The 27,223-nt window shown below is 32.8% G+C and overlaps 2 protein-coding genes across 10 annotated transcripts; both read left to right on the top strand.

Annotated features, from left to right (window-relative positions):
• Positions 1–186: 186 nt before the first annotated feature.
• Positions 187–10,458, top strand: LOC107994082 (ABC transporter G family member 3). Its single transcript, XM_062081104.1, has 25 exons — positions 187–320; positions 757–1,009; positions 1,181–1,491; positions 1,560–1,758; positions 1,822–1,960; positions 2,119–2,449; positions 2,571–2,702; positions 2,813–3,041; positions 3,125–3,230; positions 3,312–3,483; positions 3,693–3,798; positions 4,366–4,469; positions 5,555–5,723; positions 5,796–5,844; positions 5,959–6,008; positions 6,097–6,236; positions 6,318–6,488; positions 6,640–6,878; positions 6,958–7,144; positions 7,350–7,478; positions 7,569–7,796; positions 7,894–8,029; positions 8,128–8,233; positions 8,401–8,501; positions 8,614–10,458. Exons 1-25 carry the CDS (start codon positions 222–224, stop codon positions 8,787–8,789), a joined length of 4,062 nt encoding a protein of 1,353 aa, XP_061937088.1. The 5' UTR covers positions 187–221; the 3' UTR covers positions 8,790–10,458.
• Positions 10,456–27,211, top strand: LOC107994952 (uncharacterized). Of its 9 annotated transcripts, none has more exons than XM_028665747.2 (23): positions 10,456–10,597; positions 12,222–12,283; positions 12,968–13,186; positions 13,266–15,579; positions 15,822–15,908; positions 16,312–16,599; positions 16,741–16,812; positions 16,904–17,024; positions 17,220–17,321; positions 17,775–17,877; positions 17,976–18,059; positions 18,160–18,372; positions 18,498–18,899; positions 18,998–19,162; positions 19,284–19,664; positions 19,757–19,904; positions 19,992–20,116; positions 20,241–21,149; positions 21,444–21,585; positions 21,890–21,950; positions 23,169–23,569; positions 24,821–25,140; positions 25,293–27,211. In XM_028665747.2, the coding sequence occupies exons 2-23, from the start codon at positions 12,233–12,235 to the stop codon at positions 26,232–26,234; spliced, it is 7,650 nt and encodes a 2,549-aa protein (XP_028521548.2). In that variant the 5' UTR covers positions 10,456–10,597; positions 12,222–12,232; the 3' UTR covers positions 26,235–27,211. The 9 variants fall into 9 exon arrangements, with proteins under 9 accessions (XP_028521548.2, XP_061938509.1, XP_061938511.1 ...); XM_062082529.1 differs by having other exon boundaries at positions 10,520–10,597; positions 12,972–13,186; XM_062082525.1 differs by lacking the exon at positions 15,822–15,908.
• The last annotated feature ends 12 nt before the right edge of the window (positions 27,212–27,223 follow it).

The following is a 27,223-nucleotide window of genomic DNA, read 5'->3' as shown; positions in this document are numbered from 1 at the left end:
AAGAGCTTGATTCCAAAGGAAAGGATTATATAGAATTATTTTATGATGTGTTAAATTTTTATTTATCGTTGTTCAAAAACCGATTCGGTGCCTCTTAAATAAGATTGATCGCAGTTTTATTTGTATATCTATGTTCGGTGATACCTACGTTTCGCAAGATAATTCGAAGGAAAATTATAGATGAAATTGATAAGAAGTTAAATCTGGGAAAAAAACTAAATATGACTGCAACAGAAGAAACTGAACCTTTGATATCATCGAAAGGTTTAACTAGTTGTCGGAATAAACCACAAACGATCTTATATGATGCGATTTCATTGGTAAGCAATTAAACGATTTAATTAAATTCTTATATGTGTCATTTATTACACTATGTGAATTTATTTTAAATTTCACAAAATTGTAAATTAGTATTATTTGATAAAAATATTCTGAGTGTATTATACTTTTGGCCTCGTTCAATGCTTGAACGAAGATTATGATTATATGGCTTCCTCGATGTTTACGGTTTTCCCGTGATTATTTTCATTATTATTTCGAAATGATATTTTTATAAAATGTTGTTTCTGAAAATATAAACGAAAGGATAAGATAAAATATATGAATAATAGTAGAACGAAATAAGTTAATTATTTTTTGTAATTTTTTTTTCTTCTTTCTACAAAAAGAATTTTATTTTATTTTTTATTTTTTTTTTTTTTTTTTTTTATAATTTACATTTATTTCTCTTATATATTTCTGTTTGATGATTTTTAGGAAGAAAATGAAAGAATCGCAGTATCGAATTCCAAGATATCGTCGTTCAAATTAAAGCCGATCTTACATTCAAGAATAGGGATAACATCGAAGGATACATTGGTACAGCATTCCACAGGAAATACCGAAAACGAATCAATTACATATACATGGAGCGATTTAAACGTATACGCTGCTAAAGTAAACGAAAAGCCATGGGAAATTTTTTTGAAAAGAAGAAAATCTATCGAACGAAGACATTTATTGAAAGATGGTAAGAACGAAGATCGGAATCAAAAAGAATAAAGAATTAGATTAGAATTAAGATTAGAAGAAAATATTTCAATAAAGATTTATCGCGTAGAATTAATTGAGAATTGAACAATTAGAAAGAAACGAGTGTTTAAACTTTATCTCTATGTTGATATAAAATTTTTTATTACAGTATGCGGAGTTGCATATCCAGGTGAATTGTTGGTAATTATGGGATCATCAGGAGCTGGTAAAACAACATTATTAAACGCTTTAACATTTCGATCGGGTTGTGGAGTAATTGCATCTGGAGTGATGGCTGCAAATGGGCGAAGAGTATCTTCTACGATACTGACATCGAGAACGGCGTATGTGCAACAAGATGATTTATTCGTTGGCACTTTAACCGTTAAGGAGCATCTTTTATTTCAAGCTATGGTTCGTATGGATCGAAAAATACCTATGGAGCAAAGATTCGATCGAGTGCATCAAGTAATTAACGAGGTACATCGAATAAATATCTAGATTTATAATTATATCGTTTATAATTAATTTCAAGAAATGTTTCGTAGCTTGCATTAACCAAATGTAAAAATACGGTAATTGGTCAACCGGGAAGAATTAAAGGTCTCTCCGGAGGTGAAATGAAAAGATTGTCATTCGCATCAGAAGTTCTTACCGATCCACCGTTGATGTTTTGTGACGAACCTACATCAGGCCTCGATTCTTTTATGGCGCATCAAGTAGTTTCAGTATTGAAGGCTTTAGCCGGTAAGTAACATCGAGTTTGATCGAATAAATTGGATGGATATATACGCAGCCATGATTTTGCAGCACGTGGTAAAACGATCGTTGCTACATTGCATCAACCTTCCTCAGAATTATTCGCTCTATTCGATAGAATTTTATTAATGGCTGAGGGAAGAGTAGCTTTCATGGGTACGACATCGCAAGCTTGCACTTTTTTTGAAACGTAAGTATCTAGTAACACAATAAATAATACTTACTCTTAGAAATATTGTTGCGAATGCATGCTTTGTACGTTTCCATGTCTCACTTTCTTATTTTTTTCCATACTTTTTCTTCTCGTTATGCAGTTTATTAAGTAATAAAAATATTTGATGTTTACAGACTTGGCGCTGCTTGTCCTAGTAATTATAATCCGGCGGATTATTTTGTTCAAATGTTGGCGATTGTACCTGGACAAGAAACGTCTTGTCGTCATGCGATAAACACTGTATGCGACGCCTTTCAAAAAAGTGAACACGGTATTAAAATTGCACTAGAAGCGGAGACAATAAATAATGAATTCGATGATTCTATGCGAGATTCGAAATATTCGAAAAATCGATCGTTGTATAAAGCAAGTTGGTGCGAACAATTTCGTGCAGTTTTATGGCGTTCCTGGTTATCGGTTATCAAAGAACCTATCCTCATTAAAGTTCGTCTGTTACAGACTGTTGTAGGTATTACTATTTAAAAAAAAAAAAAAAAATTCGGTAGAAAATATATATTATCGATATAAATTATATTCTAAATATATATATATATATATATATATATATATTTATCGTTTGTTTTAGATGGTATCTTTATTGGTGGGAATCGTTTATTTCAATCAACGATTAGATCAAGACGGTGTAATGAATATCAATGGTGCTTTATTTATATTTCTCACCAATATGACTTTCCAGAACGTTTTTGCCGTAATCAATGTAAAATTTATTTGCTTATATAAAAATTATATAAAAATAAAGCGTAAAGTTATGCCATTTATGTGTATATATGTACGTATATGTGTGTATATTTCATTTATACTGTGTAGGTTTTTTGCGCAGAACTACCGATATTTTTACGAGAACATCGAAACGGCATGTATCGTACAGATGTATATTTTCTGTGTAAAACGCTCGCAGAAGCGCCTATTTTTATAGCAGTACCGCTTCTCTTCACTATTATTGCTTATCCCATGATTGGATTGTATCCGGGAATCGATCATTTTTTCATTACCGCTGGTATTGTTGCTCTCGTTGCTAATGTTTCGACATCTTTTGGTATGTTATTTACAATACACCATGAACAATTCTTCAACAAATCATACTTATATTTATTCGATGGAAAAATATATTTTTTGTAGGCTATCTAATATCCTGCATTAGCAACAATTTATCCATGGCGTTATCCATCGGACCACCAGTGATAATACCGTTTTTGCTTTTTGGTGGATTTTTCTTGAATACAGCGTAAATATAATTACAATTGGAATATATTTAATATTAATACATATATTTATATATGTATAATTTATATATAATATTTTACAGATCTGTTCCATTCTATTTTGAATGGTTCTCCTATTTATCTTGGTTTCGGTATGGAAACGAAGCGCTTCTTATCAATCAATGGTCGGAAGTGGAATCTATAGCATGTACGAGAAGCAATGCAACTTGTCCTAAATCTGGTCGAATGGTTTTACAAACGTTCAATTTTAAACAGGTTCGCGATATAATACATGTATATATATATTTATGATATTATATCCATTTCAACGCGGCAAGAGAGATTATATTTCGCTTCGAATACATGTTCGATTTATTTAATTTTTTTTTTTTTTTTTTTGCGTGCACGCAAGTATATATATTTTTTCTATTTATTTTATATAATTTTTATTTATCTTCTTATTTATCATTATTTTCGATTTTTAGGAACATTTTTGGATGGATATCGTATGCCTTTTTTCTTTAATTATCGCATTTCGTTTTTTGGCATTTCTGGCTTTACTATTAAAAACTGCGGGCAATTACAAACAAAGATAGAAAAAGAAAGATAGATTAAAAATTACATTAAAAATAATAACCGCTGTCATTTTTGTTTTATCAAAATCCGCGCACAAATTTTTTGCCGGATAACGTTACTTTTCTCCATAATTTATTGTTATTGTTATTTTATATTTTGTTCATTCATTTTACAACACATGAATGAACAAATATATTTGTAATTTTTGTTAGAATCCTATTAGAATCCACATTGAATTTATTTTACATAATTTTTGAACAAATTATATTTTTCATATGCAAAATTTTTTATTTATTCACTCATTTCTAAAACAGATGTATATTACAAAAGAATTATTGTATTAACATTTTTTATTATTATTTTATATCATTTGAATGAATAAAAGATTGTAAAAATATGTTTGAAGTTTTTCGTATATTTATATTTCGCATGTATTATAATTGATTGATGTTGTTTATAAAAAAAAAAAAATGAAAAAAGAAAGAAAATAAGGAAAAAGAAAAGATAAACGATTGAACTCGTGAATACTCGAATATAGTAGTAGATGTATTTTATTTTCTGCTAATTTTTATTGGTGATAAGCGGACAAGGATAAAGACAAGTACACCGCTGCTCTGTTGACCACCCTTCTAGTAGGTTCAAATATCGTTATAAAACCGGTTGTTATTCATACTATGCGAGTATATGTATGTGTGTGTGTAAGAAATAGTAATGAAATTTAATAATATGTATAATAACATAGGAATATAATAAAATGTATATATTTGTTCGATAATAAAATTAAAGAACGATATTATGCATCTTCCTTCCAAATATAAATTCAAATTTTCAAATTTGAAAGACAAAATATTATTATTTTGAATTGAATCAATTTGAAATAAAAGTTTAAATTAATAGTTTATTTTTTAAAACGTTTCAACTTTTTATTTTTTATTATTAAACAAATATTGGAATAAAATATAGTAAAAAGAACTATTCTAATTCTAATTCTAATTCTTGTAAAAAGTATGAAATCTTTTTAAATAGTTTTTTAAAAATACATGAAGAAATATAGTATATGTATTATGCATATAAGGAATTCTTACATGTACAAAACAGGTATAAGGTTTCCATCTTCGATTACTATAATACTTCAAGTTTTCTTTCATCTTCTACTTATTTAACGGTACAATATTAAACAATATGCAATCTAATTTTCATTTATCGTTAGATAAAATTTCGATTTTGAATCATCTTGTTTTGCGTTTGTTTTGCAATGCACATTTATTCATACGTATTTTATATTATTAATATTATATACCAAATTAATAATAAACATATACCCAATTAAAATATATAAACATATTTATATTTTGATTTTTTAATTGAAATTAAATCTGATCTTTTTTGAAATTTGCATTGCATGTTTTAAATTAATTTACTTAGAATCCTTTTCAGTCGTTTATTTTTCCTCTTATTAAAATAAAGTATAATATAATAGAATTCATAATAGAATTGTGAAAATTTTAAAAGTATACGTTTATTATAGAATAATTAAATTGATATATTGAAATATATAAATTATACAGATAATATATGTATATACATTCCAAGATTTTATTCAACCAAAGAAATAAAGAGAAACGGTATACTTCCTAGGTATAGATCGAGTGGGAACGTAAGAGGTATCGCGTATCACGGCGACAATCTCATTTGCGGTATAACTTGCTTCAATCGGGTGTGCTCGGTTGTTCGTTTGCAATCACTTCGGAATAGAAATAAATAAAACGAAATTTTCTTAATTACGATGTACGTTTCAAAAGAAGGTAAATGGTTTCGTAAAAAACATAATTATCTTACGGAAGATGATACGAAAGATGTGACGCTTACATGGAAAGATCTTTCTGTATATGCGATGGATCGTGGTCGAAAAAATGTGCGCAAACGATTGATCGATAACGGTGTGCAATATTTCGTTAATTTTCGTTCGATAATCGAATACAACTCGTTCGTTAAATTTTGTTCAATTTCAGTACGGGGTGCAGCAGAACCGGGAAATCTAACAGCAATAATTGGTGCAAGGCAAGATTATTTATTGAAAAGATTTTATATAGATAATTGAAATTTTTATTTCTTTCTTTCTCTTTTTTTTTCTCATTTTTTTCTTTTTTTTTAACTTCTTTCTCTTTAATTCAGTGGATCTGGTAAAAGTTCATTGATAGCGGCTCTGGCTTTTCGCACGGGATGTGAGTATTTTTTCTTCTTTTATTTTTTTTTCTTCTTTCAATATTAAGCTAAGATTTTTTAATAATTATTTTTCGATTTTATTTGTAGCCGAACATTTAATCCACGGTGATATACGAGCAAATGGAATGACGATAGATTCCTCTTATATGATGCAGAACAGTGGTTACATGCATCAAGAAGATATATTTGTCGCGACGATGACAGTGATCGAACATCTTTGGTTTATGGTAAGAGATTGAGATCATTCACATTCGTTTTTGATGATTTTTATCTCACTTTTTGCTTCCGTGTTTTACTTTTTAATACAGGCTCGAATGAAACTTGACAGAAATTTACGAGTATTGGATATTGAAAGAAAAATTGACAATTTATTAAAAGATGTTGGCTTAACGAATAGACGCGATGTACGAATTGGTAATAGCATTGACGACAAAGTATTATCTGGCGGTGAAAAAAAGAGGTTGTCTTTTGCTACGGAAGTACGATACAGATATATTCTTTTTTATAATATTTTATTTTTTTCTTTCTTTTAAACGTATAACAATTTCTTTTCTTAGTTTATTATTTATTTTCATTTCATTCTCCTTCCATTAATTTTGATTTTACCTTTTTTTACCTGATTTTTCTCAGTTATTGACAGATCCAAAGATATTATTCTTGGATGAACCGACAACTGGGCAAGATTCTCATTCGGCGAATTGTGTAATTTCCCAATTGAAATCATTCGCAGCAAAAGGACGAACAGTATTATGCACTATACATCAACCAAGTTCTGATATATTCAGTTCCTTTGATCGAATAATATTGATTGCCGAAGGTCGAGTTGCATTTTCAGGTCGAATCGATCAAGCGGTAGAATTTTTTGCAAGGTAAGATTCCTGATAAAAAAATTATTCGTTTTCTTTTCTTTTTTTTTTTTTTTCCATCCAACTCTGATTTATTCTCTAGTCAGGGGTACGAATGTCCGCGAAAATATAATCCTGCTGATTTCCTGATAGCGATTGTAGCCACGGGGTCGAAAAATAAAAATGGTGAACAAATAGCTCACAAGATATGCGATATTTTTTTAAATAGTAAAGCTTCCAACGAAATCGATCGTATCTTAGAGAAACAGAGTTCAATATCTTCTTTAACTGTAAGTATCTAATTTATTTTTTCGGCTTCTCTAATATGAAAAAGAAATAAATATATATATTGTTTACTTTTTCTTTATTGTTCCATTCGAACGAATTATTTTTTAATTTTTAATTTATTACCCGAGTAATTCGATGAAATTTTAATAATTTTAAAGGATATTATCTTATGTATTCGATATTGTTTTAATATATGTGCATGTGTAGATTAAAACTAGCTCATATAGGAAGAAGAAGAGACGACATTGTTCACGACTCTTCTGGTTGATTTATCGTCATTTCTTACAAGTTTTGAGAGATCCATCGGTACAAATAATTAGAATATTTCAAAAAGTGGTGAGTGATTCGATCATTTATATATGTATATGAAAACATTTTTGGATAAATTAAGCACGCAAGTATAATATAAAAAAAAAAATGTGGTAGAGTGTCGCAACGATCGGTGGTTTGTGTTTTATGGGTGCTGTAAATTTTGATCAACTCGGGATTCAAGCTACACAAGGTGTTATTTTTATATTGGTATCTGAAAATGCATTTTTTCCAATGTATGCTACATTAGCCTTGATACCGCAGGAATTACCTCTCCTTCGAAGAGAATATCGAGCTGGAATTTATCCAATTTATCTATATTATATTGCACGTATATTTTCTTTGGTAAGTAAAAAAATGTTCATAGTTTCGATTATTAAATATATGATTCTCAATTTTTTAATTATACCAAGAAATAATTTAAAAAATGAATGTATTACAGATACCTGGTTTAATAATAGAGCCGCTATTGTTTACGGCGATTCTATATTGGTTAGCTGGATTGCGAGACAATATCGAAACTTTTGGATTTACTTTACTTGTTCTTCTACTTACCATAAATGTATCGACTGCATGTGGTAAAATTTCATTACACAATTTTTATACAATTAAAAGATGAATAATAAAAATAGAATATAAATAAAATTAATTATTAATGTAAACATATATATTTTAGGATGTTTTTTTTCAACAGCATTTGAAAGTGTACCATTGGCAATGGCTTATTTGATACCATTCGATTATATTCTCATGATTACTATGGGTCCATTTCTCAAACTAGGGTAGGATATTTAATTTTAAGTTATAATCGCGAACGTATCATCAAATAGCTAGAAAAAATAAAAAAAGTAAAACGAAAATGAAAATTGTGCATATACGAATACATATATATATATATGCGCGCAAAATGAAATCATTTTGAAATAATAGTATATATAATATATTTTAGATCGTTACCAGTATATATCCAATGGATAAAATATATTTCTTGGTTATTACATTCTACCGAAGCGCTTACAATTTTACAATGGAACAATGTGCATAATATATGTAAATAATCTATTCATTTCTATAAAAGTTAAATATTATCTTCGTATTAAATCGTTAAAATAAATATGTAAAATAATAATAACGGATCATTCGATATTTTCAATATTTTTAGCTTGTGAAGAAACTGATCCTGAATTACCTTGTATTACCGATGGAATTCAAGTTCTACATCGCTACGATTTTAATGAAACTAATTTTTGGATCGACATTATATTAATGGTTACTATTTATTTCGTCTTCCATATTTTTGCTTATATGTTTCTGTGGAATCGTTGTAGATGGAAATGAGATAAAAATATATCATCATTTGTCAATGATTTATTATGTGTTATATATAACTGTAATAATAGAAAGATGTTTCAAAATTGATAGTACAAAATTTAATATATTACAACAACAATTAAAAGCAATTATAACGATATTATATTTGAGTTAATTTTAATAAAAAAAAATTATTAATAAAATATTTATAATATTCTCATTATATTATTATAATTTACTTTATATACGTGTATTTTTAAATTTCTTGTTATAATAAATAATTTTATACAAATTATTGTCGTTAAAAATAATAATATAATGCTTATAAATAAACACAATACAAAGCAAGGCGAAATGGTATAATATCTAATTTGTATTAAAATAATGTATTTGACCGTTTCGAACGATGTGTCTATTTAGGAATAATACCGCATATAGATTGTAACACGCTAGATGGCGTAAAAAACACTTCGATCTTTTTGAAATCGATATTTCAAAATATAAAATGTCAGATGTATTCTGTTTTGTGCTTTTACATGACGGGCTTTCAAAAATTTCGTCATTTTGTTACAAATAATTGTAATCTTGCGCTATGCTCAATCGGTAATGTTAAAAATAATAATAATACGAAAACAAAAGCTCCTTTGATACATAAGACGAAAAAATGCATTGAATGTTAGATCTAATATGCGCGTCGTCTGTGCCTATACCTCGTCGTCTCTGACCATATCAACTATTCGACGTGTACCTAGATGTCGCGAATGTATACTTTAGCAAAATAAGACTTGACGAGAATTGCACGATAGAGAAGGGTAGAGTAAAAGAGTGCGAGTGCAGTAATATAGTATGGTGGGGAAGTGAGGATGGCCCGCGGTGGAAAGAAGAGGGAGTACAAAAGAAAGAAAATGTTAAATGTTGAGGAAGACAGTTAAGATTAATGGCGGGCATGAAAATAGTGTTTCGTGATATTTTTTTTCACGAATTCAAAATTTCAAAATTAAATTATTGCAAATAGTGTTAAAATATCTCAATAAAAATATTCAATAAAAGTTATTTTCCCTCAATTTCTAATGACGACTATCTTCATGGACTTTCGACACTGTCGACAGTGTGCTGGGTTCCCTTAGGTCGCCATATTTCTGTGTCGTGCCGTGTAAGTAGTATCATATTGTATTAAGTACGTTAACACTCTCATGTGAAGATTCTTTAAATATGTTAAAAGTGTTGTGGTATATCATTCTATTTGACAAGAGTTAAAAATGAAATTAAGAGATATGGTTTGTACAAACTTTTTTAATTAACCTATAGTATATTCATGAATCAAAGCGTCGATTCGATTGACATGAGATGCGTTTGTTGAAAGGTTCTGCTGTTTATTTTCATCATGTTAGAGGGAAAAGATCGTCACTGGTGTTTCAAAATGATAGAAAACCGGAGTGCTGATGTCCATTTATAACTATGGCTTTGCTATATAAATGTATTGTTTTTTGTTAATTTACAAGTCATGTGCCCGTTTGGTAATGGATCAGTGTTTATCAAAGTTTAATTAAAAAGACGTTTATCAGAAGAATAATTATGTCTACAAAAACGGAGTTTGTCGGTTGTCGACATATCTTTTATGGCGAGCATCCTAATAAGTATACACTGCCTGGCGTTTCTTTTTTTGATTCGTCTGCATATAATTGGTGTGGAAAAACTTTATAAGAGCGAAGGAAAAAATTAAAAGGACAAACGAAATTTCATAGCACAAATTAATTTATTCCCGTATCGGGAAAAACGAGGGAGCAACGACAGGGGCGCTGCGAGCACTGGAAGCGCGACACTTCCTACTTAAGGTGTGTATTTGTAGGTTTAGTAACTACATTTCTCTCTCTTTCTATCTCATTCCTCCGCCTTTCCTTCCTACGCACACATACACGGAGTATATATTCATCTTTTCTACTTCCCTCCAATTTGATTTTTCAAATATAATGTGTACATATATATAATACAGGCTGAATTATATACTGAATTTCGCGAATTATTTAAAATATTTTGTTTATTGAGTTGTTTATTGAATTTATTGCAATTGTGTTGTTGTTTTTAAAAAATTTAACAAAACATATCACGATTTAAATGAACATTTTGAAACGTTATATTTTAAAAATATTCGATATAATTATAATTATAAATTATAATTTAAAGAAAAACATGAAAAATTATTGTGTAAAAATTTAGAAAAGAATGAGAATAGATATATGATACATAAATATATTTGTTTATTTATTTTTCTATAAAAAATATTTTTATAACGAAATAACTTACTTGAGAAAAAACAGCAAGCTACATTCTCAATTTCCTACCGCTTATCACAATAATCGCGGGCTTATCATAATAATCGTCAATGTTTAGTAACGATTTAATTTATCAGTTATGAATTGGTTAATATATTTTTGGAAATGAGCAAAGTGATTTGTACGTTGAATTAATTTTGATCAGAAATGAATTCAAGAATAAAAACAAAAGTATGAATTGTCCACAAATTGTATATAATTAAATTGTATATAATTCTATAGTTAATTGTATATAACCAATGAGAAAACATGAAAACATAAAAAAAACATAAGTTAATTTAAGAATTAAAAAGTAAAATGACAAAAAAAACAAAAAATTATATATATATATATTTCGATTACAAATATAGTACGAATAATTTTTTAATATATATTTAAATATTTTAATTATCTAATTTCTTCGATATATAAAATTATCACTTGCAATGATTAAAGAAACTATAAACTATTTATAACATTTTTAAATATGAAAAATTTATACTATGTAAAATAGAAGAGAGAAATTCTATCCATGAAATGGATATTCCTTAGAATAGAATAAGCAAAAAGCATTGGATATATTCAATTGTATCTAAAATAGGTAATACATATAATACGATTTATTGTTTTACCTTCTATTTAGGTCGAAAAATATTTTATTTATAGAATAATCAAGATCATGAGATAAACATTTTTTCCGTTCAATATAAAACTTGCTTATTTTGTAAATTAACATATATTTTATTTTTATATTTTAAAAAATGTTAAAATGACAAATTAAAACAAAAGTAGAGTAAATTATATCATGAAAGTATGTCGCGTTACAGAGAAAGTAGAATGGCTCGCTGTTCAACCGTTCGATGTCTATGCATGTATATATATATATATATATATATATGTATATACATGTACGTATAATAATTTTAGTATATATTACACGTAAGATTGAGAAACATATTCGATATTAACGTTATCTTAAATCTTTTAAATATGAAAAGAAATTTTGTAAAACAAAATTTTTCGATACATTTATTCTGTATACGAAATTAATTATGAAATATTAAACGAAACAGATTTAATATTACTCATGGTTATTATTCTTATATTTCTTAAGATACTTTCGTAATATTAATTTCCAATCTTTCAGGAAACAGCACAATGGCTGAGGACCGAAATAATTCTCAAGGGTTGGTTGGGCAGGCGCACACGGTACGTAAAACCAAATGATCGTGCCAAACTTTGATTCGGTTTATTTTAGTGAACGAATCTGGGAAACGCATTTTCGAGACGTAGAAAGGGAAGAAACTGAAAAGATTGAATCGTTGAGTGCTTTTCGAAAGCTAAATATGAAGATTTTTAATTCCATGCATTTGCTTACTAATTCGTAATATTTTCAATAATACATATGTATATATATATATGTTCTAACTTTTTAAATTAGTTAATCCATTGTTATTTTTGAACGTATTATTTTTTTAAATTTCTATTTTCTATTTTTTCTCACATCTCTCTCTCTCTCTCTCTCTCTCTCTCTCTCTCTCTCTCGAATTTTTCGTAGTTTTGTTGCAATTGTTATTTTATAAATTCATCGCTAATCTTTATTCCCGTTATTTCTTTCCCTAGTTACAAATTGTTAGAAAAAATTTAACATTAGCGATATTATGTTCATTTTTTCTTTTTTCTCTGATCGTATAAAAAAAAAAAACAGAAGATAAGGATTGGAAAGGAATAATCGTCACAATTGTGAGAAAAATTATGTATCATCGTTCAAAATGGAATACAAATTTTTATATTTTTGGTATAAACTGGTTGTGTGAAATTATTATTTACGCGCATATTTATAAAGTACGTGTTCAAAAATGAAAAAAAGGTAAAGAAGAAAATTTTTTTTAGATAGAACATGGTTCGTCTCCACCTGCAGTATCGGCACTTTCAACAGGACCAAATGTCGGGATCGTCGCCGGTGTTACATCAGCGACAACGAAAGATAATCCATCGATTCAAGATAATTCGCCGCCTCGAAGTCCAAGAACATTATTGTTGCAGCGTGGAGAAAATGGTTTTGGCTTTACTCTTCGTCATTTTATTGTTTATCCGCCAGAATCTTGTTTCGTAAGTGTTGAAATTCCATTCAAGTTTTACGTAATTTGATACAATTTATTTATAAAAGGAAAAAATTGATTTCCATTAGATGCTACCAGATCATGAACGAACGAAAATAGATGAGCCAATGGATACGATATTTGTGAAACAAGTGCGCGAGAACTCTCCAGCGGCCGAAGCAGGTCTACGAACAGGGGATCGGGTCGTTTCTGTTGACGGGAAACCAACACGCGGTGAACAATACGCAAAAGTAGTTCAACGTATTCAACAGGCAGGACCTTGGCTACGGCTTCTCGTGGTTTCCAAGGAGGACGATATTTTGCAACGATATTTCGGCGAGACGGCTCATAATCCTGAAACGAATCAACGACCGCGGTTACGTTCCCCGGAAAGAAGTGGGCATAGGCAACGTAGATCTGTCAGTATGATTCCTGGTTTGTCGCCAAGGACGAGACAATCTTGGGTTTGTTCGGCACCAAGTTCAATGCCTACGCCGTTATGCCAGGATCAAGAACTAGCTCGACCATTGATCGACGATGGCGTTTCCAGTCGGGATCAAGATTTTTCCGAAGAAATTCAACAATCGTCGGAGAGTAATGACAAAACGCAATCGGCTAAAAGTACGATTTATCGTTCTAAACCTTCCCAAGAAATAATTAGTCGTTACGAGTCGGTGGAAGACAACAAAGTAAAATTACGTAATCAGCCGCAACAATTAGGAAAAGATACATCGAATTTAACCGTAATGCAATCATACGATAGATCCATGCAATCCGATATGAAATATAATGATAAATACGATCATTTTGACAGGACGCGTTCCGAATCTATCTATTCGAGAACCAATAGCGATCAGATTTACGATCGGATCAAAGATCCGATATATGAACCTGTTCGATTCGGGGAATCGTTAAGGACGAATATCGATCATCATTCTTCTCATCATCATCATCATCATCATCATCACTATCATCCTCATCCTCCTAATTATCATCATTATCAACAAGAATCGCCACAACAACAACAACAACAACAACAGAAACAACAGCAATCTCATCAACATTCGAGTTTGACACGAGTTCCTTTATCCCGAGCGGAACCGCAAGTACCTATTTATCGGCCTGCTTCAAAAAGAATCAGTTCACGTCGAGCAAGCGAAGGAAGTACCAGTGGCTCGATGATTAATAATTTTGAAACGGCAAGCTATCTTAGCACGGACGCGCTTAGATCCTGCGAGCCACGTTCTAGATTCGGTATCGATTCCAGAAGGGATTCTTCTTCGATCCATGCCAACGACCCATCTTCTTACGAATCCAGTTCTACTCTAGTCGGGAACGAAGCGAATGAAAGTAGGAACGAAAATGGAAGAAACGGAAATTTGAGTGGTCACAGAGCGAATAGTGGGACGAGTTCGAGCAGCGGAATAAATATCGGAAATACGAATATCGACGATTCGATTATTATGACAAGGCTTCGCAAAAGTTTCGAACAAAAAGAAGAATTTTTACGACGGCCGAGTCAACCGATCGGTTGGTTTCTGCCCGAAGAGAGATCGGAATCTCCTGTTCGAAACAATAACAACGGAACCGTTATTCCAAGAGAATTCTACGCAAGACCGCAGAAATTTCAGAAACAAGTTTGGCCACCGACCGATTCGAAACAAGATCAACAATTGTCGATATTGAAAAGTGCTCAAAATAGTAACAGAACTTTCCCTGGAAAACTTGTGTCCGATAAATCCTCGTCTAATCAGAACGTTCAAAGAATGAAGAGCAGTAACGATGGGGCGGAAGAAATTGATTATTTTACTTCCCGAAACGAGCAAATCGAAGAAACTTCTAACACGACTCATCCTCTGGAGTATATGCATCAGCAAATTGTAACACCTAACGTATGTGATCGTTTGAGTACTCCGTCCAGCTGTGACGATAATCGAGATTCGAAAGAATCTGATAAACATCAGCAACAATTACAACGAAATGTAGGCAAATCGAGCAATTTTGTTGGAACTTTGTCTAGAATACACGAAAATATAGCGAGCGTGGGCGCTTTACTTTCCGGTGAACGACAATCTATAGATGGGAGAAATGGCGCTTCTTCTTTACCTTCGTCTCCCGGACCTGAGAAAAAGATGAACGATAAATTCCCTATACTTCCGCAAGGACTTCAAATCGTATCGAAACGAGCCAAACAATTCGAATCGGGCCGACTTTTGAGCGACGACGATGAACCGACTGGTGATCGTACTAACCTTTATCGAAGTGAACTTTCAAGATTGTCGAACAAACGTAGCGTACCAAATGTTGCTGTTCGGAAAAGAGAATTCGAATCGAAAGCCGAAGCTCAAGAACCAAGGAGATTACCACCTGTATCGACAAGGGAAACTAAATCTTTGGACAGTGGTGAGTTTTCTTATGTAGTTGTTTATTTATATTTTTTTCTCTCTCCTTTTATCATATGTTTTATTAATCTATAATAGTTCTACTTTTAATATATAAGAAAAATTACGGTAGATAAATATTGTAAACAAAATGAAAAACAACAAAACACAGAGAAAAATTTTACACATAGATAATTATATATTTCTCTTATACGCATCTTTCCAATTATTATCCATTCTTAATATGCTACTATGAATATTTAGGTAGCGGATTAAAAGGAAACAGAATAATTCCCATAGGCAGCAAACAGATCCATTGTGAACCACCGATCAACTATAATACTTTAGAAGGTAGAAGAGAGAGATGAATTAGTTAAATGTGTGTTGCAGTCTCTCTCTCTTTCTCTCTTTCGCTCGCTTTCATTCACTCTCACTCTTACTCTTTTGTGCACCTCTTCCCTTTTTCCTTTTTTAACTTAAGTTCGTTCGTTCACTCACTTTTGTCTCAAATTTTATTTCTTACATTCATTGTATTCATCTTTTATTTTTTTTTATGTTCTATTTGTATATCGCACAGATTTTAATGTTGTGTCGTTACTTTGCACGAGATTTACTTTTATATAGATGTACAATATGATTTTTTTAAATTCAAAATGTTACAGCGTTGAAACATACTAACATCGCAAATATCGTTTCAATTTACAAAAATATTCTAATGTTTCGTCAATTTTTATATCATACCTACCATTTCCAGAAACATCGAATCCAAGAATCATAGATGGGGAACATGTACAATCAAGAATTCGTAGTAATAGCGCAGAATCATGGGAGTCGACGAGCGCGAATAACATGTTGGAAACTGCTAGGCACCATTGGTCACGAAGACAGGACGACACTGAACGAAAGCGTAATATAAATGGAAATGATGATAGCATTTATGTGGATACGACTAGAAGTAGCGACGAAAATGCGATAATTGTCGAGAAAGGATCTAGAAGTCAACAACAAGATGATTACACGCAAATCATTAAAACTGAACACGGTTAGTTTTTCTATATTAATCTACCTAATTCTCTATTTTATTCTTTTTATAATTTCGATTAGGATTAAATCATTTTATTTTAAATGTTATATCGTGTAATATCCTTAATTAATTAATCAAAACATTCTTTGTGTCTCGAAGGTATGTTACCATCGGATAATGATACGCACAATAACCAAGTTGTATTCAGACGACAAAAGAATACGCAGATCGGTAAGTATGTAAAATAATATTGAATAATATTGTTCATCGAGTGAATTCTTTATTGAAATAATTATTATTTTTATATTTGTTCGTTCTATAGCGGATGAAGATCGTGCCACAAGAAGAGTGTCTTACTTAAAAGCAACTTGGGGTGAACGAATTCATGTTGACAGTGATTTGGAATTAAGCGATTACGAGCCTGTTATTCATACTTCTAGAAGGTAAATCTTCGAGATCACTGTCGCGATAATACGAAGCTTTTAGGTCTATCCACGGTATATTGCGCATTTTCTGTCACGTATGAATATATAACTTTCCTATGCTGTTTGGAATGTGGACTACTTGCCTGTCATAGTATTATCGTAGTAGACCAGTCGCGAGTATACATCAAGTTCTGCCTCCGTCCATATTTTCAGCATTCATAAGAGATGGCGGCTACTTCCAAACGATATAGCATCGCTTCGTCGCATCTTCGAGGAAGTGACTCAATCTGCAAGTTTAAACAAAAATATTAATCGGTGAGGATAGTACATGTTGAGAAAAGCGTAAAGATGCTGCATTCCGTTTTCCCCAATAATCTTGCCTTTCGTCGCGTTTTTATTATGTGCTCGTCAACGTTTCTGAATTGAACGCAACATATTAATAACTCCATCGCTCGATTTGTCTGCTTTTAACCAGTAATCACTAATAACTAATCGTTCGTAGAACCGCGCGTTAATTCTTCCTTACAATTAATTTTTCGTTTCGTTTAAAGATTTTTGTTTACATAGATAGGTGTATTGTTGCTTCGAAGTAGAGCTCGGTAATGAAGTGGTAATGAAAGAAAAAAAGGGAATCGTTGATTTGTCGAAACGCGTAGTTCGTTCCTTTCGCTATATCGGTTAGATTAGAGAAAGATTTAGAAATGCGTTTTCATTAAAAATAAGTAATTGATAAAGAATTTTCCTAAAAAGTACATTTCACCTTTTCAGCGGCAACACTCGGGAACCAGCTGTCACGGATATCGTAAAAGATGTTGGTCAAATGGAACGAGAAGGACCTCTGCATGTAAAATTTACCGTATTAGATGGAAAGGTAAAGTTATATTTCATATAATTGTATATGATAATGACGCTTCTCAATTATTTACGTTTAAAATTATTATATTTCGTAAATTATTTATTGAATTTCAGCGATCTTCCGATCGTTCATGGAAACAATTGTGGGGTATTCTTCGTGGACCTATTCTCTTCTTTTACAAGGATCGTCAAAATCAGGTATTTTGAAATGTCGCATACATTTTTATACCGATCAATTTTATAAAAATGATGTATTGTTACACGTTTTTACACGTTTATAATTTCCGAACGTCTTTAGAGTCCTTCGTTGGCCTGCGACGGTGAAAATGTAGCTCAAAGCGTGGACGTAAGATGTTCCCTTGTAGATATCGCAGAGGATTACACGAAACGTAAACACGTGTTACGATTGGCCAATCCAAACGCAGAAGTTTTACTGCAGACCGAAGATGCGGCATCCATGGCACTTTGGTTACGAGCATTACATGAGCATGCTGCCGCTGAAAAGCCATCTGTAAGAGTTTAAGCTTGCGATTTTTAAAAAATTTTTTAAATTTTTTTAATTTGGAAAAAGTAATTTGTGAGAAAAACGTCCGTAACATTAATTATTATAATTTAATTTCATTTAATTGTACTTAGGAAATTGCTCAAAATAGCACTTTGAAGCAACAAGCTGTCCCACAAACACCAGGACCTACGAATAGTTCTTCACCATGTCAAATGAACTCTGTAACAATGACAGTGTCGACTAGTAGTGGTAGCGGTAGTCAACGATTGAGTCCTCTTCCAGGACACAAAGGTATCAAGAAATTAACTTCCTTTAGGAACAGATCTCCGACCGGACAATCGCCGATAAATAAGACTCGAAAACCGAGTCAAACGATCGATAATTTAGTTTCTCCGAAAACCAAGACGTGGAAAGGTAGAGTTGCGAAACAGTTACGAAAAATGCACGGTCAAACGGCATCTCCTTCATCTCCAACCACGCAATTACCACCAGAAGGTGCTACTTTTAAAGTTCCACTCGAACTCTGTCCACCGGTAATTATATATACGTATATACATTTTTAATTTTATTTCGAGACAAACTATCGTATATTCTAAATGATTAAAAATTTTTTTTTATTTGGTGGTCACAGTCATCTTTCTCAGAATATGTACCATTGATCGTCGAAATGTGTACCAGTATTGTCGAAGCGAGGGGTCTTGAAGTGGTTGGCATTTATAGGGTACCCGGTAATACCGCTGCTATTTCACATTTAACAGATAGCGTGAACAAAGGTTTCGAAAATATTAATCTCCAGGTAAAATAATGTATCGTTATGCATTTATCGTATATGTGTATTATACATTTGTTATTTAATTAATGTAATTCATTTGATTATTTATTTTTCTTTTTGGTTACTGTTTTTTTTTTTTTTTTAGGATCCTAGATGGAGCGACGTAAATGTAATATCTTCTCTTCTCAAGTCCTTTTTTCGGCAACTCCCGGATTCGTTGCTTACTGCAGAATTATATCCTATGTTTATCGATGCTGATAAAGTCGAAGATCCCCAGAGGAGAATGACAACTATAAGAAAGTTGCTGAGAGATCTTCCAGAACATCATTTCGCAACTCTTAAATATTTAATGTTTCATCTGAAAAGAATAGTTGAACATAGCGAGGTTAATAAAATGGAAGCAAAGAATTTAGCCATTGTATTCGGCCCTACTTTGGTTAGAGCAAGTGGTTCTCGGGACAATATGGTTACTATGGTTACCGATATGTCGCATCAATGTCGGATCGTCGAGAGCTTATTAAACAATGTACGTAGATGCAATTTAATAATTTTATTTGCGCGAATAAAAAATGATTGTTTGCGAAAACAGAAATGTTGAATAGGATTATTTTATTTCAGGTCGATTGGTTCTTTTCGGACGATGATTTGGATGATTTAAGTAGATTGAGCGTTAATCTTAGTCTTCCAGCAGACACTAGTGAGATCGAGACAACAACTTCCAGTAATAATCATAATCTCTTGTTGAACAATATTCAAAAAGTCGAAGGTACGTCTATGCATGTGTTCTGTTATTATCCATTATTATCGTTTCAAATTGAAATAATTAAATTTCATTTTGATTTAAATAAAATAGGAGTACGCGAAATGGCATCCGCCAAAGACATCGTGTCATCCATCATATCCGCTGCTAATCGAAAAATACAAAGAAGAAGAAAATGTCAAGATGAGACGGATAACGAAACTCACGAAGTCGATAAGGTTTGTTTCGATTCGAGAGATGTGATATATTTACTGTATAGATAATTTATATTTTATTATATAATCTCGTTTAAAGTGATAATATTGGTTAAATTGTTGCAACTGTTTTCTATTTCATATAAAGCCGAGGATGAAACAAGATACGGAAAATCTACAAAACCGACGAAGTATGGCATTGAACGAGAGGCAATGTTCGGTCAGTGAGATCGTTTTGATGCACGAAAATCAAAATCAATCGAATCGTTCCATCGATCGTTCCACTGATCGATCCGATGATCGATCACCGACGCTCGATGGTATCGCACATGCTAGCACCGACGATATAATAGCCGATTGCGCCATTACCAACCGTGATATGTTAAACAATCACGATAATGTCGTTCCTTCCGAAAAGTCGAACAAATATTTAAATCGTACGATAGAGTCGGTTCCATCGATGCAATCACCGATCCATCGCTCGACCGTCTCGTCGACTTCGGAGTCGTCCCGACTCTCTAGCGAGACTGGCCTGAGCTGCTTCGACGCAAGTTCGACACTTTCGAGTGCCTCGAATGATACCAAGCAAAGCAACGACGAGATCACGATAAGAACGTACGCTGGTTTGAGCGCAACTACTCAGGAACGTATACGAAGATTCGAACAGGAAACAAAAGCAATGTTGCAGAGAGATCAAAATCGACAGAGGCGAGAAGCTGAAAGGAGAGAAGAAGAGCGCCGGAGAATCGAGACGGAATGGCAATTGGCTAAAAATGAAATGGAAAACGATGATTTGCTCGATAGTATAGTTGACAGTACTGTAATGACACCTACTGCTTATCTTTCATCCGCAACAAGACTTTCCAACTTCAACGATAAATCTTATCTTGATATCGGCTCTCGATCGACCGGTCGAGTGCCACATCTTTCGATAGCCGTACAACAACAACCTACGTCCGTTAGACGAGTGTCGCTACTCGCAAACGAATCTACTACGATTTTACCTCAAGAAAACATCTCTGATAGTACTATTAAAAAATTGAAAACAGACACCGAAGTAAGTTTACACGTTATCGTTCATCTTATCGTGACTAAAAGCAAAAAAAAAAAAAAAACACGATTCGTAAAGGCATGCGAGGAGTGCAAAGTATCGAAGCAAATTGAATCGTCTCGTGATTGAAGATCAATGCTTTCGAGATTATGTAATTCGAGATTATTGGAATTCCAAAGAATTTCGAAACTGTTATTTTAATTTGATCGACTATGGAATTCTCGCATACCTCGAATCGTTCGTAAATACGTTTCGCTTTCAATTCGTGACGTATTTTCTAATTTTTTAAATATTTTGTAGCAAATATTGGAAGGTTCAACGCTATCGTCTATTCGTTACGGTAGCTTAGACTCTCTGCACGAAACGCATGAAATTTCTCAATCGTCACTTTCGCCGACCAATCAGCAACGGAAACCGCTTTCGAGCGATGTCTCGGACGATGGTTAGTATTAAATGCAAAAATTACTTTTTCTTCAATACCTCAGTCGAATCAATATCTTTGTTTTATTCTTTCGAAACCGATTCGAAACTACACTTGAACCGAAACTTGTTTTTTTGATATTGGTCAATATATCGTATAATTATCGAAAAATGTGGAATATGCGATACATGCAATTTCAATTTCAACGACTCAATGTTTCGACACAGAATTATCATGAAATTTATAGTCCCATCCTATGTACGTATTTATTCTCTTTATATTTTTCTCTACGTAATGTTGCTTCTGACGCTCTCGGTGAGTGTAGCTGGATCTTGTTTTCTACAATGGACTCAGAAGATTCTGACCATTAACAAAAAGCTTTCTAGGTATTCTTTATTTGTCTTTTACTATTTTTTGGATAATCTTAAAAAACAAGCAACTGTCCAATAGACATTGCACGATAGACGCATATGGTTATTTTGTTTAAATTAATCTTATTGGTTTTTCTTCTTTATTTCTTTCTTTCTTTCCCTCCTTTCTTGTTTTGTTTCTTTGTATCATCATCATCATCATCATCGTTCTTCTTCCGTTTTGAGATATTTTTCGCGAGAAATCAATTGTCAAAAACATTATTGAAGCGTGCAATAATACACTGCAATTTATATTACATATTTGTATTAAGCACGTTATTACGAGAGTGATTCTCTTCTATCTATTTCGTTTATTCATAATATCATACATTAAATCATACCATATCCAAAATGATCTTCTTTTTATATTTCGTGCATGCGTTTAATCTTATCTATCCTGATGAATATCGAGCTTTAAATCGAGCTTGAAATTGGTCAATCAGTCATGAAAATCGTTCAAGAAAATTTCAATGTGCATACTTAATCGTATTTCCTTTTTTCTCTCTCTCTCTCTTTTTTTGTCTTTCTTCTTTATTGTCGATAGGTTCGAATTATTTTGAAGTAATTTATTCGATTATTTTCGTTAGAAAAATTTTTTTCCTCGCACCTGCATGTTACCATAAAGGCGACGAATATAGTAAAAAGCGAAAAGAAAAACGAAGCTATTCATTGGATAGCCACAACAATTTTCGTTGCAAGCGATATATGCTTGCGTGCTTAATCGCTCGCTTTTAGTTTTTTGACGTTGAAACTGCCTCCTGCTCATTCTTCAAACGAATCTCACCTAAAATCTCGGTGTTATTATTATCCACCATTCGTTATTACAATATTTGTAACCGAGATATTTGTACATGCGTAAGATATCTTTATCGTTTCCCGCATTTTTCCTTTCTACCTTTCTCTCTTCGCATTCCGAAAGTCCCGTTTAAACAAAGGGTGGGGGAAGGAAAAAAAAAGATGTCGATAAAGAGTAGAAATCGAGAAGAAACAAATAAGGTGTAGCGGCACGTAGTAGCATCATCGATAAATGGATGAAAGGAAGCCGAGAAGGTGTAAAGATCGAAGAGGGGCAGAGGCAGATCCGCTTGTACTTGTTGGATCGTTTGCTCGTTTGTCACTGCCAGAAGCTGTTTAATACATGTTTCTCGATGGGGTGTCGATTAGTGACGATGCGAATGCGTTGAACACTCTTAGGCAAACGGCAAATCCCGGTTTCTGGTGGTACATATCATCTCACCTACACGGTACCGCAAGCCCCCCTGGCCCCGCCTCGAAGACAGCGGGCCCATCGCCAATGCCGATGTCGATGCCGATGTCAATACCACTGTCAATGCCAATATCAATGCCGATGTCGATACCAATGCCAATGTCGATGCCAGGGCGAATGCAAGTACCAGGGTCAGTGTCAGACGCAGACGACATCGATGTCGTGCAACGATCATCGACACCCATCGCATCCTCTTCGAGAGTACCGGCCTCGGAGCCCTCCGAATTCTCGGAGCCTATCGAGCCCGTCGAGCAGTCACCACCGCGAGGGGTGTCTTCGGGCTCAGGGGCCGGATTGTCTTCCAAGACTTTAAACAGATTTCTTCGAGGTAAATTACTTCGTTTGCCAACGAGGATAAAGCCAAAGTCGCAAATTGCTCGACTATGATTGGCTAAACGAATGGCTTTACACTCTTCATTTTCCGCTCAACGCACTTTTAACAACGACACTTTTCACCTTTCGTTCCTTTTCATTATCTTATCTAGTGTTTCTCTCACTTTTATCCATTTTTTCGTTCGACTTTAATCGGTCGATTAACGCGGCAAATGCCTGCCTGCTTATCCATATCAATTCACTTGTCCATTTATTTATCTGTCTACTATTTGCTTGTTTATCTGCTTACTTGCGTGCCTGCTTGTTTGCTATTTGCCTATCTATCTATCTATTTAAGTATCCGTTTTATCTTTTTTTTTTCTTTCGCTACTGAATTATTTCATATCGATTAAAATCACTTTTGTCTTAGGAATATTTTTTCTCTTAATCTTTCATTTTTATTTTTCACTTTTTATTTTCATTTTTTCACACATGTTTTTTCCTTTTTTTTTTTAATACTTTAAATTTCAGATATTTCATTTATAATATACGCGGTGGAAAAAAAATTATATCAATTATTATACATATATATGTATATTTTTTTTTTCAAAAATATTTGAAATCTTCTCACTCGTCTCCTCGAATACGTGAAGCAGGAAAAATGGCTGTGATTAAAATAATTTTCATATCTCGTATTGTTTATATTTTTCGTATTCTTTTTTTTATATTTGTCTTCGTTTTTCGTTCGTCGTCCTTTCTTTTTCCCCTGCGTTTTTATCCTGCGTTTTTCTCTACGTATCTTTTCTTTTGTGTCTGCTCTTCGCTTCGATCGAGATTTGCCAATCGATTAAAAATTATGTGATTCCGTTGAATTTGAATGTATCATATAAATAGGTATGAAAGAGGAATCGATTAAATGAATATAAAAGTAAAAGGTTTAAATGAATATGCAACGGCTGTTTGCAATGAGCAATTCAACAATAGCAGTGTTGTATATGGAAATATTATCAGATTTGCAGTCACCGTTTGTTTTTTCATCCATCTAACGAAGCCTTTCTAATGAACGATTCAAGCTCGTTATATGATGCTCGTTTTTCTGTTGCGCGAACGCAACCATAACCTTATTTTGTAGTCGAGAACGATCGATCACTATTCGATGCTTTGTGTGTGTTTCTCGTTGAGTCATTCGCTTTCGATTAATATTCAGGCACCATAATAAGTTAAGATGAACTGTCGTTTCTATTAAAACGAATTGATTTAATTATAGGTAGTGATCTCTTGACCAGTTTGACGACTACGTTCGATCGTAAATGGAGATCCCTGGTAAACTCGTCGAATCAAACGATTCGCGGAACCACAATGGAAAATTTATCCTTGAGCGACGAGGATGCTGTGATAACACAGCGAGATTCACAAAACTTGCGAAATCAACGGGGAGGAGGAGGAGGAGGAGGAGGAGGACTACGAGAAGAGAAGGATCAGGAAAAAACGACCATCTCTCAATCTTCTTTCTCGATTGAAAGTTATCGGGATCCGAGTCTCCATAAAATGTGTATTGAAAAGCATCAATATGATCGGCAAAAAAATGCAAGTATTTTTCGACAAAATCGAAGTGAATTATTGAAATTAGTGAAATACAGCGTAATCTTTTTTTCATCGATGCCACGTAGACACGTGCATTCGATCAATTTAGCATAATCGCTTACTCATCCATATTATTGTTTGCTTCATTCGTGCAGGATGCTCCGGAAAAGGATACAGATTCATCGGTAACGGAGAATAGTAGCGTCGATCGATTGGACGACGATGCCATACCGGACAACGATCGAAGTGCTATCGCGCGAAAAAAGATTGAATCGAGCAAGGAAACGGTTTATGAATCATCTCCGGATACGAATCAAGCGCAAGAATACTGTAGAATTGAAAAAGAAGCATCGGTAAATTTATCACAGAGTGACAAAGTAGCTGATGATGCGAAGGATTTGAATCGACGCGATACCGATTCAAATTATTCGAACAAGCTTGAAAAATTTGAAAGTCTAACAAAATTTGAAGTCAGATCACGATTAAAAAGATCGGAATCTTTGAATAAGAGATCAGAAAATACTTCGTCCAAATTGAAAAGATCCGAAAGTTTGAACAAACATTCTGTCGAAAGGCTCTCATCTCCGACCAATGGCAAGTTGAAGCGATCTGAAAGTTTGAACAAACATTCGGAGAGATCCGATTCTCCGAATAGTAAATTAAAACGGTCAGAATCGTTGACAAAAACTGAAAAAACTGAATGTAATATTAGCAAGAGGCGACAATCCGTTAGAAAAGATAGCGCGACGAAATTAAAACGAAAAAATGGTATGCCTGAACGATCGATCAAACGTAGGCATACTGTAGGTGGTACCAAGGACTTTGATAAAGTACATTGGTTGGATAATAAATTGCAAGTCGAGGCTGAGAGAGTGGTTAAAAATGAGTATAGACCGAAGAAGAGTCAACTCAGAACAAGTTCACCGGATTTAAGTACCGGTCGTATTGGCCTTACCGATGCTAGTTTTCTTATAGAAGTTAGCTTTCGCGGCCCAAGTAATGTCGTTTTTAACGTGACTAATGCTCGTCCACAATCCTTACCGGATACTAGTTTAGCTTCCAAAGTGTTTAAAGTACCTCTCGAGAGTCACGTATAATATTATATAAAGTATTGCATTGAAAAGGAAATAAGAAAACAAAACTGCGAAGATAGAGAAAAAAGAAAAAGAAAATATTAATTAATGAATTAAAATTCGTTAAAGCACCAACGTGTTTCTTTTTCATCAAGCATTTATATCGCAGCGTGTCAATTATTTACGTATCGTACTTGTAAAAACGTGATCGTGTGCAATTTTTTGTATATATAACGTATATAAATTATACAAATTATCGAATGCTCTGCAAACGCGGGTATGTATGTGTGTGTGTATGTGTGATGTGTACATGCGTGTAAGCGTATATTTATATACGTACGTACGCGTGTACACTCTTTATATCGCTACAACAAAAAAAAAGCGTTGTAACCCGTAGATTTTGTATTTCTTAATAATGCAAAAATGTTTTCACGTAGTTTTATATTCAATTAAACATATCGGCTGTGTGATGTGTCGATCAAATTGATTGACATTTATCATTTGTTTATGCATTTTAAACATATTTGTAGAGTAGCAACGATATCCACGATCTACGTTGCTTTTTTTCCCATTGCGAATATTATTCGTTCCTTCAATTATATACACGAATATAAAATAGACTGGATTTATTGATACGTTTAATCGACGAACGAAATATGATGTTTCTTTTACTTGAACAATTGTGATTTCATTCTTGAACACGATTGATCTATAAGAAACCATGGAATCACGTAAGGCAGCTTACGAGCCTGACAATCTTAGACTTGTAAGATTTTCTTAAACTTGTAAATACATATTAGGTATGTACGCAAATGGATGAAACTTTAAGCCAATGGCAAAGCGATATTTATTTTAAATCCGTAACAATCGTGATACTATTATTTATTGAATATTCGAAAGAGATACCTGAAATTTGAAGAACTAAATATGAATATACATGGTATCGAATTTGTAAATAAATCTTATATATTGCTTATTTAGAAAGCAATCAAACATTTTAATTGAATGTTGTA

The sequence above is a fragment of the Apis cerana genome, linkage group LG11 (assembly GCF_029169275.1).
Source record: "Apis cerana isolate GH-2021 linkage group LG11, AcerK_1.0, whole genome shotgun sequence".
Lineage (NCBI taxonomy): Eukaryota > Metazoa > Arthropoda > Insecta > Hymenoptera > Apidae > Apis > Apis cerana.
Note: the sequence above shows the minus strand (reverse complement) of the source record. Positions and strands in the feature narration are given on the sequence as shown.

Coding starts and splice junctions, on each gene's coding strand:
- LOC107994082 (XM_062081104.1), top strand. CDS start 222: ATGACTGCAACAGAAGAAACTGAACCTTTGATATCATCGAAAGGTTTA. Junction 6,489..6,639: donor GGTTGTCTTTTGCTACGGAA/GTACGATACAGA, acceptor GATTTTTCTCAG/TTATTGACAGATCCAAAGAT. Junction 6,879..6,957: donor GCGGTAGAATTTTTTGCAAG/GTAAGATTCCTG, acceptor TTTATTCTCTAG/TCAGGGGTACGAATGTCCGC.
- LOC107994952 (XM_028665747.2), top strand. CDS start 12,233: ATGGCTGAGGACCGAAATAATTCTCAAGGGTTGGTTGGGCAGGCGCAC. Junction 18,060..18,159: donor ACAAGGATCGTCAAAATCAG/GTATTTTGAAAT, acceptor GAACGTCTTTAG/AGTCCTTCGTTGGCCTGCGA. Junction 19,163..19,283: donor TCGAAAATATTAATCTCCAG/GTAAAATAATGT, acceptor TTTTTTTTTTAG/GATCCTAGATGGAGCGACGT.